Consider the following 15,775-nt stretch of genomic DNA (forward strand, 5'->3'; position numbering starts at 1 on the left):
TGTGCAGGCTCCTGTGCATGTATGTATACAGATTGTGTAATTTTTTTCCCCTAGGGACTCAATAGATCTTGATAATCCACAGGAGAACATTAAAGCCACCCAGCTCCTGGAGGGCCTGGTGCAGGAGCTGCAGAAGAAGGCAGAACACCAGGTGGGGGAAGATGGGTTTTTGCTGAAGATCAAGCTGGGGCACTATGCCACGCAGCTCCAGGTGGGTGTGAATGCTGGCCGCACTTAGGCCCTGTCCCTCTGAGGACTTCTTCGTTTAATTTTCTGTAGACAGGTGTTCTGATCTTTAATTCAGCATTGTAGAAATGTGTGTTCCATGCACACGGTTCTGATTGGCTTTGTGGTTGTGGCTGTTACCTTCTTTGAGACAAGAGTCTCACCGTGGGGCTGGAGAGTTGGTTCTGTGGTTAAGAGTGTTTCCTGCTTGTCTTCGGGTTATTATTGCTGTGATGAAACACTATGACCTAAAGTGAATTGAAGACGAGAGGGTTTATTTGACTTACACTTACACATCACTGTTTGTCATGGGAGGAAGTTGAGACAGGAACTCAAACAAAGCAGGAACCTGGTGGCAGGAGCTGATGCAGAGGCCATGGAGGGGTGCTGCTTACTGGCTTGCTCCCCATTGCTCGCTCAGCTTGATTTCTTGTAGCTCCCAGAACCACCAGCCCAGGGTGGCCCCACCCACAATGTGCTGGGCCCTCCCACATCAATCACTAATTAACAAAATGCCCTACAGGCTTGCCTACGACCCAATCCTATCAAAAGAAGGCATTTTTCTCCATTGAGGAACCCTTTTCTTACAACTCTAGCTTGTGTCATGTTGACACAAAACTAGCCAGCACACTGCTCTTGTAGAGGACCTGGGTTCAATTCTCAGCACCTACATCAGGAGACTCACCTTTAACTCCAGCTCCAGGAGCTTGGACCCCTCTTCTGACCCCTACAGGCATCCACCCACAAATGGAATACAGACACACAAACACAAGCACATAAATAAAAATAGAAAATAATCTTTATTAAAAAGAAATGAAAAGCTTCACTATTTAGGTCAGATCGGCCACAAACTGGGAATCCTCCTGTGTCAGTTCCACTCCACCCTCAGTGTGGGCTGTCGGTGAACACCACTCCCAGCCATGACTTTTACTCTCTCTTCTAACTTATTTCAAAATAATCTTGAATTTGCAGAAAGTTGCAGCAATGGTAAAACAAGCCCCCTACATATGCTCAGGTTCATTTATGTTATCATCTCTCTCTCTCACATCCCTCTCTCCCTTTCCCTACACACACACACATGTATATATACACACACAGACTTACACATACACACATACATACATAATACACACACATACAAACATACACATACATACACACATACACAGACACATTCACACACATATACATACACAGACACAGATGCATTCACACACATACACATATATACACTCACAGACACACACATATACATACACAGACACAGATGCATTCACACACATACACATATATACACTCACAGACACACACATATACATACACAGACACAGATGCATTCACACACATACACATATATACACTCACAGACACATGCATATACATACACAGACACATGCACACACACATATATACAATCGCATACACACAACAATACATACAAAAATATACATACACGCATACATACACATACTCACACACAGACACATACACACACAGACACAGACATATACACACACATAAACACACATGTACACAGACACACACTCGTAGTTGGGAGTAAGTTACATGCATTCTGTCTCCCCTGAGTATCTTGGCATGTATGTTCCAAGAACATGAACTTCCAGTTTAGTGTGTTTAACATTCACACAAACTTTTACTTACTATTCTGTCTCTACTATCCATTTGTCAACTGACTCATAACTGTCCTGTAGGGTATTTTCCTCCCTCCAGTCCAGGGTCCAGTCCAAGGCCGCATATGGTATCTAGTTGTCAATTCTCTTTGTTGTTTTATCTGGTTTGGTTTCAGTTTTGAGACTTGTCTGTTTTTGAGATAAAGCCTCCATTGTAGCCCCTGTTAGTCTTGAATTTCAAACAACCATCTTGTCCCAGCTGTCCTGCCCACCTTTTCCTGTTCTTTAACCTATAAATATTCATTTTGCAACCTTATTTTGGGTCTGACATTAACATTTTAAAATAATCACTTATTCCCTTATGTTTAATAATCTTACATATTATTTTTAAATTTGTGTGTGGGTATGTGGGTATGTGCACATGAGTGTAGTGCCCTCAGGGGCCAGAAGAGGACATCATATCCCCTGGAGCTGGAGTTACAGATGGTGGGGGGCTCCCTGACGTGGGTGTTAGGAACTGAACTCTGGTCTTCTGTAAGAGCAGTATGAGGTAGGGTCTCACCATGTTGTCTAAGCTTGTATCAAACTCTAAATAACTGATGCGTTGTCCTTCTGGGATGCCCATCTTCCCTCACTGTGACAGTAATTCTGATTATAGCTGACAGGAAATTTCAGAGTCCTGTGTCTTGTCTGCTGTGGGCTTTTAAAGACTTACCCATTTCCAAGAATGTTGCTGTAGTGCTTTTGGCATTAAGATTCAGAAACTAAAGCAGCCTCACCTTCTTACTGTAATTGCATTTCCCGTAATGTCTTTCTCCCCCTCCTGCTCACATGTGGGGACAGCACCGCCCACGACGCCACCTTTGTTGCATCTCTATCCTGTGTGCTCCCTGTCCTGAGTCGGGTTAACCCACAACAGAGTGGAGCAAAATGATGTCTGCTGTCGTCCTCTTTCAGAACACATATGACCGCTGCCCCATGGAGCTGGTTCGCTGTATCCGCCACATTCTGTACAATGAACAGAGGCTGGTCCGAGAAGCCAACAACGTGAGTGTGCCTATGGGTGTGGGAGAGGACCTGGGGATCCCTTCTAGATTCATTTCCCTTTGGACCCCACTTTGTTGAGGTGACCCAGTATGCATTAGTGTCTCTTTAGGAAGCTGGTCTTAGCTTTATAACTCAAGTGAGGCAACAACCACAAAGCAAGGCGAGCATGTGCAAACTAACTTAATCCCAAGCAGATCACTTTTGTGTTGAAGCATGCTCACAGTCAGGGGAGATTACTTAGCAGAAATTTCTTCACATTCTCTGAGCCAGCTGCGGAAGGAGTGGGTCATACCTAGTCACTTAAACAGCCAGATCCACAGGGCCTTGGGCATGCCTCTCCCATAACTTGCTCTGAAAGGCTTCAGATGCTTTCAGAAGCCTTCGGGTATGACTTCATCACCAGACTGCCTTGAGATAGATACAGACCATGTATTATTCCCAATGTGTCCCCAACAAAGTCACATTCATGGCATTGGGTCAGTGAATGAATGTGGAATCAGGGTTATAAGTAAGACCCAAGTGACCTGTGGGGCATGTGGAGTTCTAGTTTGTCAAAGAAATGGGCATATCCTCTGTGGGACACTCTGGTGGAGGTCAGAGCAAAACAGAAGTTTTTACCGTGAAGGAAGCCTGTCAGGTCTCCCCACATTTTTCATTCTACCCCAATTCTCACATGTGCCGTTTGTGATTCCTTCTGACCTCAAATTTAACTTTTGGGGTCTTAGCTTCACCTAAGGATTAAGACCGAAGGCTTCCTCCCACCCTCCCACCCTGGATCTCCCCATCTGTCCCCAGGGGAGCTCTCCAGCTGGAAGTCTTGCTGATGCCATGTCCCAGAAGCACCTCCAGATCAACCAAACATTTGAGGAGCTGCGCCTAATCACACAGGACACGGAGAATGAGCTGAAGAAGCTGCAGCAGACCCAAGAGTACTTCATCATCCAGTACCAGGAGAGCCTGCGAATCCAAGGTGAGGCTGGCAGTGGGATCCCAGACGCTCGGGGTGGGGGGCGTGGGGGGTGGGAGCGAGGTCTAAGAACAAGCTCTGAGGAGGCAGAAAAGAACCTGGTTCCATTCTGAGCCATGCCTTTGCTGAGTAGAACTGTTCACACCGAAGAGGGAGCTGGGCAGCTTAGGGAGAGAACATGGTACCTAACGGGAAGAGTGTGGGGCCTCACTCAGGTTTCCTGTTCTCATGAAGTTTGGGGTAGCTGTAGATGTTTCCTTGTAAGGTTTAAAGTGTTCATGGACTGGAGAGATGGCTCAGCGGTGAAACGCACTGGCTGCTCCTTCAGAAGCCCTGAGTTCAATTCCCATAGGAGCCAATGCCCTCTTATAGTGTGCATACCTGCAGACAAACACCCAGATACATAAGTAAATAAATCTTTGCCAGGCATGGTGGCACACATCATTAATCCCAGCACTTGGAAGGCAGAGGAAGGCAATTGTGATTTTGATACCAGCCTAACTGCAAAGAGAGTTCCAGGACAGTTCTAGGACAGCCAGAGCTGTTAAACAGAAAAATTCTGTCTCACAAAACAACCAAGAAAGCATTCATAGTTTAATAAATAATAGCTTATAGAGAACATAACATAATTGTATAGAGTAAGCATTTTTTAGAGTAAGCATTTGTTTGTTTGTTTTTGTTTGTTTTAGACTGGGTTTCTCTGTGTAATAGCCCTGGGTGTCTGGGGACTCACTTTGTAGACCAGGCTAGTCTCGAACTCAGAGATCCCCCCTGCCTTTACCTCCCGAGTGCTGGTATCAAAGGCGTGCGCCACCACTGCCCGGCCTAGCGTAGGCATGTTATGAGTGCAGCCTTGCTGAAGTGATAAGTGGGAAGCACATCACACATAGGAGCTGGGGTGTAGCTCAGTGGTAGAATGCTTTGCTAATGTGTGGGACCCTGGCCTCCATCCCCAGCACTGAAGGATCTCTATTTGCAGTGTCTGCCATTGAGTTGTATGCAGTTATTCAGGGCTTTCTTGTGACCCTGTATGCCTTATGGACAGTGTTCCCTAGCCTTTGTTCTAAGGCTCGTAGAATTTATGAATTCTTCCAAGAGTTGTGGAGTCTCCGAAGCACCCTCTCTTAACCCTCCACTTTTCTCTCCACAAATGCATGCATGCCTCAGACTCTCAGAGGGGGCTGGAGCCACGGCTCAAGTGATTAAGAGTGCTGGCCTCTTTTGCATAGGACCTGGGTTTGATTCCTAGAATCCACTTGGTGGCTCAAAACCGTCAGTAACTCCACTTCCAAGTAAATCCAGTACCCTCTTCTGACCTCTGTGGGCACCAGGCATGCACATGGTACACAGACATCATACATATGAAATAAATCTAAAACCAATTGAAAAACTAAGAATCGCCGGGCGGTGGTGGCGCACGCCTTTAATCCCAGCACTTGGGAGGCAGAGGCAGGCGGATTTCTGAGTTCGAGGCCAGCCTGGTCTACAGAGTGAGATCCAGGACAGCCAGGGCTACACAGAGAAACCCTGTCTCAAAAAACCAAAAAAAAAAAAAAAAAAAAAAAAAAAAAAAAAAAAAAAAGAAAAGAAAAGAAAAACTAAGAATCTCAGAAGACATCTGTCCCCATACCCCCAGGCACACAGCCAGTGTCTTCTGAGGTCATGTGTGTAAAGCACTGATAGCTATGTTGACATTATTTACTGACTCCCAGGCTTCCCAGAGGATAAATCATTGGGAAAGAACTATGTCTTTTAGCTCTGAACCCTGAGGCCAGCATAAATGATAGTTTCGGGCTTATCCTGGCTGTCTTAATGTTGCTTTTGTCTGTCCCAGCTTGTGTGTCCCTGGGGCAAGGACAAGGTCAATGTGACACGATTCTCAGAGGCCAGCCATGAACTTCAATGAGACATGCCAGTATGCACAAATTCTTGGCAAGACCAGAGTAAGGATGCTGGGCTACTCAAGGGCCACTGGGGGAAACGTTAATGTCAGGACTCTGGCCTTTTTCTGGGCACGGAACAAGGAACAAGGAAGGTTTGCAAGCAGTGATAATGGACAGGTAGTTCAACCCTGGACGTACTTGATGGAGCAGAGCCTATGAGGACTCTTTACATGGCTCTGGGGTTTGTCCCTATATAGTGAAAGACAGCTGAAGATGTCAGTTGGGCAAGTGCTCCCCTGGTATGCAACAGTTCTGGCTTGATCCCCACCATACATAGGGAAACGGGAGCCTTAGTCTCCAGAGCAGCCCACTGAGCTGCTATCGAGATTCTCCCTTCACAGATGCGAGACTGAAGCATGGGAAAGACAGGGATTTATCCAAGTTCGAGCAGCTGATAAACCACAGGTCACTTGTACACACAGTCCACCAGCAAAGCTGATGGCCTGTGGGGAGGGAGGATGCCCTCTGTGTGACGAGTGGGGAGGCCGGCACTACTAAGCAGTTGCCTCCCCATCAAACACCTGTTCCCTGCTAGGAGAGACCAGGTCGGGAGAACCTTGATCTGCCTTCTGAGAGAGCCCCTTTGTCATGGGACACCCATTGCTAACTGGAACCCTGACTTACTATTAATGGAGTGTCTTACCTGAGAGTAGGTGATCCTTCAGACTTCTTGCTGAACACAAGAAATGATGGTGGTGGGTGTCCTGTCCCCTCCTCCAGCTCAGTTTGCCCAGCTGGCCCAGCTGAACCCCCAGGAGCGCATGAGCAGGGAGACAGCCCTCCAGCAGAAGCAAGTGTCCCTGGAGACCTGGCTGCAGCGAGAGGCACAGACACTGCAGCAGTACCGCGTGGTTAGTTGGCCCTGCGTCCCTTTCCCCGGAGGGAGCTCTGTCACCTGAGATTCAGGGCACCAGGTGGGGGACAGAGCCTGGGAGAGCAGGGCCCCTCTCCCCTGGGTTGCCTGTGAGGTGGAGTGGGTGTGAGAGGGCCAGGCCCTGGGTTCTAGGCCAGGCCCTGAGGACTGCTCCCTGGGAGCCAGCAAGCTGCTGTGCCCTCACACAGGAGCTGGCTGAAAAGCACCAGAAGACCCTGCAGCTGCTGCGGAAGCAGCAAACTATCATCCTGGACGACGAGCTGATCCAGTGGAAGCGGCGGCAGCAGCTGGCCGGCAACGGGGGTCCCCCTGAGGGCAGCCTGGATGTGCTGCAGTCCTGGTGAGGGTGAGAGGTGGGCGAGGTGGGCAGCTCGGCCGAGGATGCCAGCTGCCTCTTCTGTCCCTGAGTTGGTGTGAGCAGCAGATTCCCACTGTCTGTGGCAGCTCTCACTTTAGCAGTATCTTGCTTGGCTCCTGATGGGACTTGGCTCCTCAGACCTGTGTCACCTCCCCCCAAGGGACAGTGGTGTCTCAGAATGGGCAGGGCTACTCTTGAGCTGGTTGGTTCCAATTTGGGGCCACCCTGACAGTCTTCTGCTTTTGGAAAGTGGGACTCTGCTCTGTGCCTGTGCAGGGCAGCTGTGGCCAAGGCCAGCACCTTTCTGGGGGGTGCTTTGTTGGGAGGGAGGGAGGAAGGGAGGGAGGGAGATGAAGGAGGGAGGGGATCCTGCATCTTCCTCCCCTGGCCTGGGCTGGAACAGAAGCCACCATCCCTCTGAAGGCCCTGGGCTCCTTGCAGGTGTGAGAAGCTGGCAGAGATCATCTGGCAGAACCGGCAGCAGATCCGCAGGGCTGAGCACCTGTGCCAGCAGCTGCCCATCCCAGGCCCCGTGGAGGAGATGCTGGCTGAGGTCAACGCCACCATCACAGACATCATCTCAGCCCTGGTCACCAGGTGACTGCTGCCTCCTGGCCATGTTCAGAGGGACATGGCAGTTCCTGGGGGTGGGCACGTTGAGGCCCTGGAGCTGTTCAAACCCAGAGCTCTGCTCTCGTCCTGCTCGGCTGCCCTTCACCTGCCCACTGAGGCTCCAGTAGCTCTGCTGCCGTGACTGTCCTGGCCCAGTGTGTGTTGGTGACACCAAGAGAAGCACCACAGTCTCCACAGCCTCCCTCACACCTGTCTCTGACCCCTGTGTCCTCCCCTGGAACAAGGCCAGGCCCCCTCCTCCTCTGCCTGTCTTCCTTCTCCCATTAGTTCCCACAGGAAGGCCTTCCCTCCTAGCTGGCCTCCCAGCTCTCTTCCCCGAGCCAGCATCTGGCAACTGTCTGGTCACTTGTGTCCCCTGCAGCACGTTCATCATCGAGAAGCAGCCTCCTCAGGTCCTGAAGACCCAGACCAAGTTTGCGGCCACCGTGCGCCTGCTGGTGGGCGGGAAGCTGAATGTGCACATGAACCCTCCACAGGTGAAAGCGACCATCATCAGTGAGCAGCAGGCCAAGTCCCTGCTCAAGAATGAGAACACCCGCAAGTGAGTGTGCCTCAGTGTTCCCTACTTGCCACGCTTCCTTGGTTCATGAGATGGAAGATAAAAATCCTCTCTAGTGTCTGTTCTCTCTGGCCCTTCTGGACCTGAGAATGAATGTGAGGGTTTTTTAAATTAAAGATGGTATCATTGCATTAGCAGCAGCCGAGCTATTGGAGCCACAGTGGGCAGGGGGAGGGCAAAGGAGAAGGATGCTCTGGGTTTGGGCAGCTCCTGGGCCTCAGTACGCCCACCCGCAGGACATGATGCAGTCACGTCTGTGCCTGTCTTGGTCGCTAAGTTCCTCTGTTGCAGCCATTCCGAGCGGCCCTGTTTGTTTCCAGTCTTCACTCGGTGCCCATGTGTCTGCAGCTCATCCTCTCTCTGATTTGCAGTGATTACAGCGGCGAAATCCTGAACAACTGCTGTGTCATGGAGTACCACCAGGCCACAGGCACCCTCAGCGCCCACTTCAGAAACATGGTGAGGACTTGGGAGAGACAAAGTGGACGTTTCCTTAGTGTCCCAGGCCTCCTCATCTTCTGCTTCTCCTCTGCAGTCCCTGAAACGAATCAAGAGGTCTGACCGCCGTGGTGCAGAGTCAGTCACGGAAGAAAAGTTCACAATCCTGTTTGACTCACAGTTCAGCGTCGGTGGAAACGAGCTGGTCTTTCAAGTCAAGGTAAAACCTGCTCCCTGTCAGCATGTACGCACATGTGTGTACAGTGTGTGTGCCGTATGTGTGACATGTATGTGGTATATGTACTCAGTACTCATGCAAATAAATATACAGCATGTACGCCATCTGTGTGTTGTGTGTATATAATGTATATAGTGTGTGAGTACACATGGTATGTGTAGTATATAGATCATGTGCATGTTTATATCATATGTATATATCATGTGTGTATACGGTATGTGTACATGTATATGTCTTGTACATGTACAGTATATATACTGTATATATACAATGTATATACAGTATGTTACAGTGTGTGTGAATGTATACAGGGTGTGTAGTATGTATATATTATGCTTGCATATAGTGTATGACCACAGTGTGCACGTATATTTACAGAGTGGATATGCTGGGCATGTACCAGGTATATGTGTCAGATGTATTCGTGTGTTCAGTATGCATAGGCAGTGTGTATATGATGTATATGTGCTATAAATGTGTATAGGTCTTATATATAATATGGATGTATGCTTGTTTATACAGTAATTATATAGTATGTCTTTTCATGCTGATTTGTTTTGCCTAAAGAGTTGGTTGTGACCACATACTATTTTCCTTTTAATTGTTGATAAATGGGAGATAGAGAGACCTTATCCTTAGAGCTATTGTTTGTTCAAATTCTATTTAGGTACAAACGATAACATACTGAAACAGCTAGAACGATGCCTGAGAAGTGAATCATGGGAGCCACTCAGTGTGGATCCAGGAAAAGATTGAAGTTTTTGTGGTTGTGTGGTTTTATATTTGCTTGTTTAGTGGGCTGAGTTTTTTTGTTTCTTTTTGAAATATGATCTTACTATGTAGCTCAGACAGCCTAAACTTACCCTGTAGCCCAGGGTAGCCTTGATCTTGAAGTCCTGCCTCAGTGTCCAGTGCTGGGATTTCAAGTATGTAATGTTTTAAACATTTCTCCCTGTGGCCTTTTTAGAAGTGTCTCTTTACCCTTTCTCTTTTTTCCTCTCTTGCCCTTCATGTACTTGTGAGAAAGCTGTTCCATCCTTCAGAATATCCAAACGACCTCACCTATAAAATATCTACACTTATAGCTAGGCTCTGTATACACACTTGTAGTGTTAGACCCTTGGAAGGCTGAGGCAGGAGTCAAGCCAAGCAGTGCTGGTGCCCACCTTTAGTAACAGGACTCGGGAGGCAAATGAAGATGGATCTCTGTGAGTTCAAGGCCAGCCTGGTCCTCAAGAGTAAGTTTCAGAACAGGCAGATCTACACAGAGAAACCCTGTCCCAAAAAGCAACCAAAAAAAAAAAAAAAAAAAAAAAGTTTGAAATAAAAGCTGAGCATGACAGCAGTATATGCATGCCTGTGATCCTAGCACTTGAAGAATTAAAAGTAAGCACAGGAGGATCGCCGGGTGGTGGCGGTGCACGCCTTTAATCCCAGCACTTGGGAGGCAGAGGCAGGTGGATTTCTCAGTTCGAGGCCAGCCTGGTCTACAGTGTGAGCTCCAGGACAGCCAGGGCTACACAGAGAAACCCTGTCTCGAAAAAACAACAACAACAAAAAAAAAAAAAAAAAAAAAAAAAAAAAAAAAAAAAAAAAAAAACACAGGAGGATCAGGGGTTCAAGGCCAGCCTCAGCTTCATAGGGAATATGAAGTTAGAGTATGCTGTGTGTGAATGTTTTATCTCAAAAAAAAGGAAGGAAGGAAGGAAGGAAGGAAGGAAGGAAGGTAGGTAGAAATCGAGCGAGTATGCTGTGTGTGAATGTTTTATCTCAAAAAAAAGGAAGGAAGGAAGGAAGGAAGGGAAGGAAGGAAGGAAGGAAGGAAGGAAGGAAGGAAGGAAGAAATCGAGCGAGCGAGCTGGGCGGTGGTGGTGTATAAAAGAAACAAACAAACAAAAAAAAACAAAGAAAGAAAGAAAGAAAGAAAGATAGATAGATAGATAGATAGATAGATAGATAGATAGATAGATAGATAGATAGAGTTGAGGTCAACCTGGGCTACATAATGATTTGAAATGAAAGCCAGCCTAGACTACAATGTAAGAATTTTTTCCCCAAAAAGGAAAAATTAGTTAGCTTTATTAGAGAGTTAGAGAAACAGATAGATTAAATATCTCAGCCTCTTGAGCTTGTGCCCAACTGTTCCCGGTGCCATTTCTTTGAGTGTACCACTGAAACTGGGATGATCAGGAAACCAGACAAAAGAAGAAGAAAGCAGTACTCAATCCTTCTCTGTCTTCCAGACCTTGTCACTCCCGGTGGTGGTGATTGTTCACGGCAGCCAGGACAACAATGCGACAGCTACTGTCCTCTGGGACAACGCCTTTGCAGAGCCTGTGAGTGGATTCCGTGTTCTGTGCATCTTCCCATCCCAAGACTGGGGTCATAAATCTCTCCTGTGTTCATTCGTGTGTGTCACACACACACACACACACACACACACACACACACACACACACAGTGCCATTTCTCTTGGGAGGCAGAATAGAAAATGTAAGAGAGGAAGGGGCTTGACATCCAGTCAGGGTTCGAATCCAGGCTCTGCCTCCTCCCATGACGACCATGTGAAGTTCATTTGTCTGGAACTTGTGTAAAGTAGCGTTCCGTGAGCCATCACGAGGCTAAGCTTGGTTACACCAACGATGCTCTGTAATATTTGAATCCTCAGGGGAAGCCTAGATGGTTTGAGGCCTTTCCTAGAGTTTACTGTACCTGAGAACTTGCCTCAGTCATCTGACAGTAAATAAGGCCGACATCAGATGCTCTTCCCAGGTCTCATTCTGTGACTCATCCCAGGTCTCATGAAGAATGATGTGCTTTGTTGGAAGGACCGGATAATCGTGTTGTAGTTCTATGTCCCCATCCCACCCCAAAAGCAGAATTACACTAGCATTTATACTCTCCTACTCTCTCTCCTTCCCTCCCCTTCTCTTCCTCATCGACCCCCTCAACAGGATCTCATATAGTATTTCAGACTGGTGTTGGATTTACTATGCAGCCGAGAACCCCCTAGCCTTCTTTCCCCTCTCCCCCTTACAAGTGCTGGGATCACAGACATTTACCAACCGCACCCACTCTTTTGGGCATACTGGGCCTAGAACCCACAGCCTTGTGCATGCTAGGAAAGCACTCTACCAGTTGAACTAGAATTCCCAGCCCATGATGAACATTTTCAAAACATTTCCATGAGGAGGGGTCCTTATTGCATGCTGCTAGTAGAGCTTAATTCACAGAAGCATGATAAAAGTGTTGTTGTTATTTGACATATCCAAGTCTGTCTTTCTCTAGTGTGAGATTCTTGTCTCTTCAACTGTCATCTTTAAAGAACCATGCTTTATTGCAAAGGCAAGGTTTTTATGAGATCTTCCCTGTGTGTGCTGCAAAGCCAGAGTTTAGACTCTTTAAAGAAGGCCACAGCACACTGCCTTCAAAACCTTCTGGGTTAGATTGCTTCATCTCCGTCCACCCCTGCTGTCCACAAAGCTCTCTGTAACCTTGACATGCCTTGCAATGTGTAATCAGTAGGGTATCTTGTCCAAATAATATGAATTTTTGCATTTTTAGTTATGCTTATGACTAGGGTATCTTGAATGCTATTTAAAAATAAATACAGAAAGCTTAACATAGTGGTATATCTCAGTACTTGGGCAACCAGGGCTACACAGAGAAATCCTGTCTCAGAAAGAGAGAGAGAGAGACAGAGACAGAGACAGAAAGAGAGGGAGGGAGGGATGGATGTGTTATGCATGTTGGGATCCAGCTGTGATTCTGGCCCTCCATTTCCTCTCTCTCAGGATATCCAGATATCACTGTATTGTGGGCTCTATTTAGGGTGGGTTTGCATACATACACTTTATTTGGGGTGAACCAGGGCTGTATATATGAACCTTGGAGAGTAGGAAGGGGTTCTTCTTAGAGTGAAGTTACATTGGCTGGAATTACATTACCTCATTTGCATGGAAAGGCAAATGAATTCTTTGAATTTCGCCATGGATTACAAGACTTCCCTAGATAGAGTATGGCTTGGGCTCCCCAGATCATGAGAAGAAGAGGAAGTCCCGCTAAGAAAAAGATGTCCTCCATTTTGCACCAAACTCAGGGAAGCTGTTCAGACATGGTAGACTATAACCTTAGTAGCAAGGTACAGCAGACAGACAGACAGACAGACAGACAGACAGACAGACAGATGATAGATAGCTTGTCAGTCCCCTGAACAGTCATGGTAACTCTCGGCTGTAATCTTAGTACTTGGGAGGTAGAGTCAGAAGGATCGGAAGTTCAAGGTTCTCCTAGGCTATATATTAATATCAAGTTCAGGGGCAGATTATGCTGCATGAGACCCTATCCCAGGGGCTTGGGAGATGGCTTAGTGAAGTGCTTGCCATGCAAGTATGGAGACCTGAGTTTTTATAGTTTATTTTATATGTGTGAGTGTTTTGCCTACATGTATGTGTGTGTACCATGTTGTGCCTGTTGCCCATAAGGCCAGAAAAGGGCAAGAGATCCCCCAAGATTGGGATTACAGATGACTATGAGCTGCCATGTGGCTGCTGCAAACACAACCAGTGCTCTTCATCGCTCCGTCTCTCCAGCCCCAGTAATCAATTTTTTAAGAAGTAGAGAACTCATGAAAAATACACCTGAGGTTGACCTCTGACCTCCACATATGTGCACATGTGTGCCTCACACACAGCCCACAGAAAGGGGAGGGGAAAGGGAGGGTGCAGGAAGGTAGAAAGGGAGGAAGTCCCCTCTCCTGGCTACTTGGAAGCCCACAGCTACAGTCACTGTTCTGTGTGATGACCACCAGACCACATCTCTCCAGCTCTGATTGCACCCTTGTACTTATTGACCAGCCAGCTGAATAGAATGAGAAGCAATTTATTACATGTTCATATTCTAACTATTTCTCAATAAAGTTGCCAACTAGAATTTTCCATTCCTCCATGCCAAGTTGCTTCACTTCAAACTAGAGTTCTTGGCAAGTGTCAAGGGCAAGTGTTATACTTGGGGCTGCACATGTGTGTGCCCACTCTCTCTGCTCACTTAGAAAGCCAGGCTTCTCTGTCTGACTGCTCCCTCCCTCCCTCCCCCCTCTCTCTTTCTTCTTTTAAAATAGGGTCTCACATAGCCCAGGCTGACCCTAAACACTATGTGGTAGAGAATGACCTAGAACTCCTGATCCTCCCTCCCAGGTGCTGAGGTCACAGGCATGGGCCACCACACCTAGCCATGTTTTCACAATCTAAACCTCCAATGAATCTAGACCATGAGCCAAAATTTGGTGATATTTTGTTCTGACGATGTTTATTAGAACCAGAGTCTGACTGCAGGGTCAGCAGCTCCCAAGCCAGCACATGTAAGGCAGGGTGGCCCTCCAGCTGTGTCATGAATGGGGACATTAAAGTAGAACCTCGTGTGTCTCTCAGAACAGGACACCCCATGAATGTCTGAATATGCTCAGGTTTGGCAAGATAAATCTAACTCCTTCCAGCCTCTGCCGCTTTCCTTTTGTGGACTGAGAGAATCAATCAAGCAACTGTTCTCTTATACCCTGGCTTCTCTCCCTCTCAGGGCAGGGTGCCATTTGCCGTGCCTGACAAGGTCCTGTGGCCGCAGCTGTGTGAAGCGCTCAACATGAAATTCAAGGCTGAAGTACAGAGCAACCGGGGCTTGACCAAGGAGAACCTCGTGTTCCTGGCGCAGAAACTGTTCAACATCAGTAGCAACCACCTCGAGGACTACAACAGCATGTCCGTGTCCTGGTCCCAGTTCAACCGGGTGAGTGGCCGGCTGCCAGCTACTCTTACTCCAATCTTTCCAAATGTTTGCCTGCTGGAGTTTCCCTGCCCTGAGCCCCTCTTCTTCCTATTTCTCATAATCTCTACCCAAGGTCATAGAAACATCTGTATAGACGGACAGTTTGAGAGTCAGGTCTCACATAGAGTGACACCTTTCCACTGTGTCTGTGAGCTGGGCCCTGTGGGCACTTAATGCATTTCTTCCTCTGTAAAGGAAACAGTGAAACAACTGTAAGCCAAGCTCCTTCTCCAGCTCGGATGTTGAATGTTGGCTCAGGCTTCCGGGGGACCCTCAACCTCCTGGAAGGGGGCATGGACAAAGGAAATGTTCCTTCTGTGATGGAGTCACAGCTTTGATTTTCAGTTAAACCTCTCCCTGCTCTGTCTGCACCCAGAGATTCAGATGCCCTTAATTCAGAAAGCTCTGAGTCTGTGGCTTCTGAGTCGTCTGAATGGTTCTGGACCCAGTTGGTGGTAGTCAGAGGAGGTCAGGAAACAGGCCTCAGTGCTCTACCTTTGCTGTTGTGGTAAAGCCCCTGCTTCCCACAGAACCTGGTTACTGTAGTTGGCTGGTAATTACTAGGAATGTGTGTATGATGTCAGCCTCCCAGTGGCTTAGTGTGATCTAATTCAGGTCAGATCTATGAACCCACCCTGCATCTTGTTAAAGTGTAGGCTCTGAATCATAACAGGTCCAGGTGAGCCTAGAAAAATGTGCAGTTCTCAGAATCTCCCAGGGGACACTGGTGCCGCTTGTCACAGACCACAGAAATAGCCAGAGGCGAGTCCACCAAATCTAGCAAAATCCCCTGTGGGTACCAGCTCTCTGGCCTTTCTCCCTCACTTCTCCCTTTTCCTTCATGCTCTGTCTCTGAGACTGTAAGACCACTTGGTAACACTCAGGCAGGCATGTCTGCATGCTTCTGACAGAGGAGATGTTCCTTTTCCATCTGAAGTGTCTGTAAGTAGCCTGGGCTGCCCATCACAGAGCACAAGCCAGGGTTTGAAGCTTTTCACTTTATTCAGAGGGCTGACAGTGTGGAAGTTGGAGCCAGAACTGC

The 15,775-nt window shown here is 47.6% G+C and overlaps 1 protein-coding gene across 2 annotated transcripts in view; it reads left to right on the forward strand.

Moving 5' to 3' along the window:
* LOC117710053 (signal transducer and activator of transcription 5B) overlaps nt 1-15,775 on the forward strand; it is a 71,947-nt gene that overhangs the window by 47,522 nt on the left and 8,650 nt on the right. Inside the window, exons 3-13 of one of the 2 annotated variants that reach the window (XM_076935791.1) lie at nt 83-211; nt 2,814-2,903; nt 3,699-3,873; nt 6,534-6,664; nt 6,876-7,027; nt 7,487-7,642; nt 8,040-8,219; nt 8,609-8,696; nt 8,773-8,895; nt 11,157-11,249; nt 14,488-14,694. In XM_076935791.1, coding sequence (XP_076791906.1) covers nt 83-211; nt 2,814-2,903; nt 3,699-3,873; nt 6,534-6,664; nt 6,876-7,027; nt 7,487-7,642; nt 8,040-8,219; nt 8,609-8,696; nt 8,773-8,895; nt 11,157-11,249; nt 14,488-14,694 — 1,524 coding nt within the window. Of the gene's footprint in view, nt 1-54; nt 212-2,813; nt 2,904-3,698; nt 3,874-6,533; nt 6,665-6,875; nt 7,028-7,486; nt 7,643-8,039; nt 8,220-8,608; nt 8,697-8,772; nt 8,896-11,156; nt 11,250-14,487; nt 14,695-15,775 lie in introns of both variants that reach the window. The other variant, XM_034504566.1, reaches the window with a different exon arrangement.

This window comes from Arvicanthis niloticus, chromosome 6, assembly GCF_011762505.2.
Source record: "Arvicanthis niloticus isolate mArvNil1 chromosome 6, mArvNil1.pat.X, whole genome shotgun sequence".
In the NCBI taxonomy this organism is placed as follows: Eukaryota; Metazoa; Chordata; class Mammalia; order Rodentia; family Muridae; genus Arvicanthis; species Arvicanthis niloticus.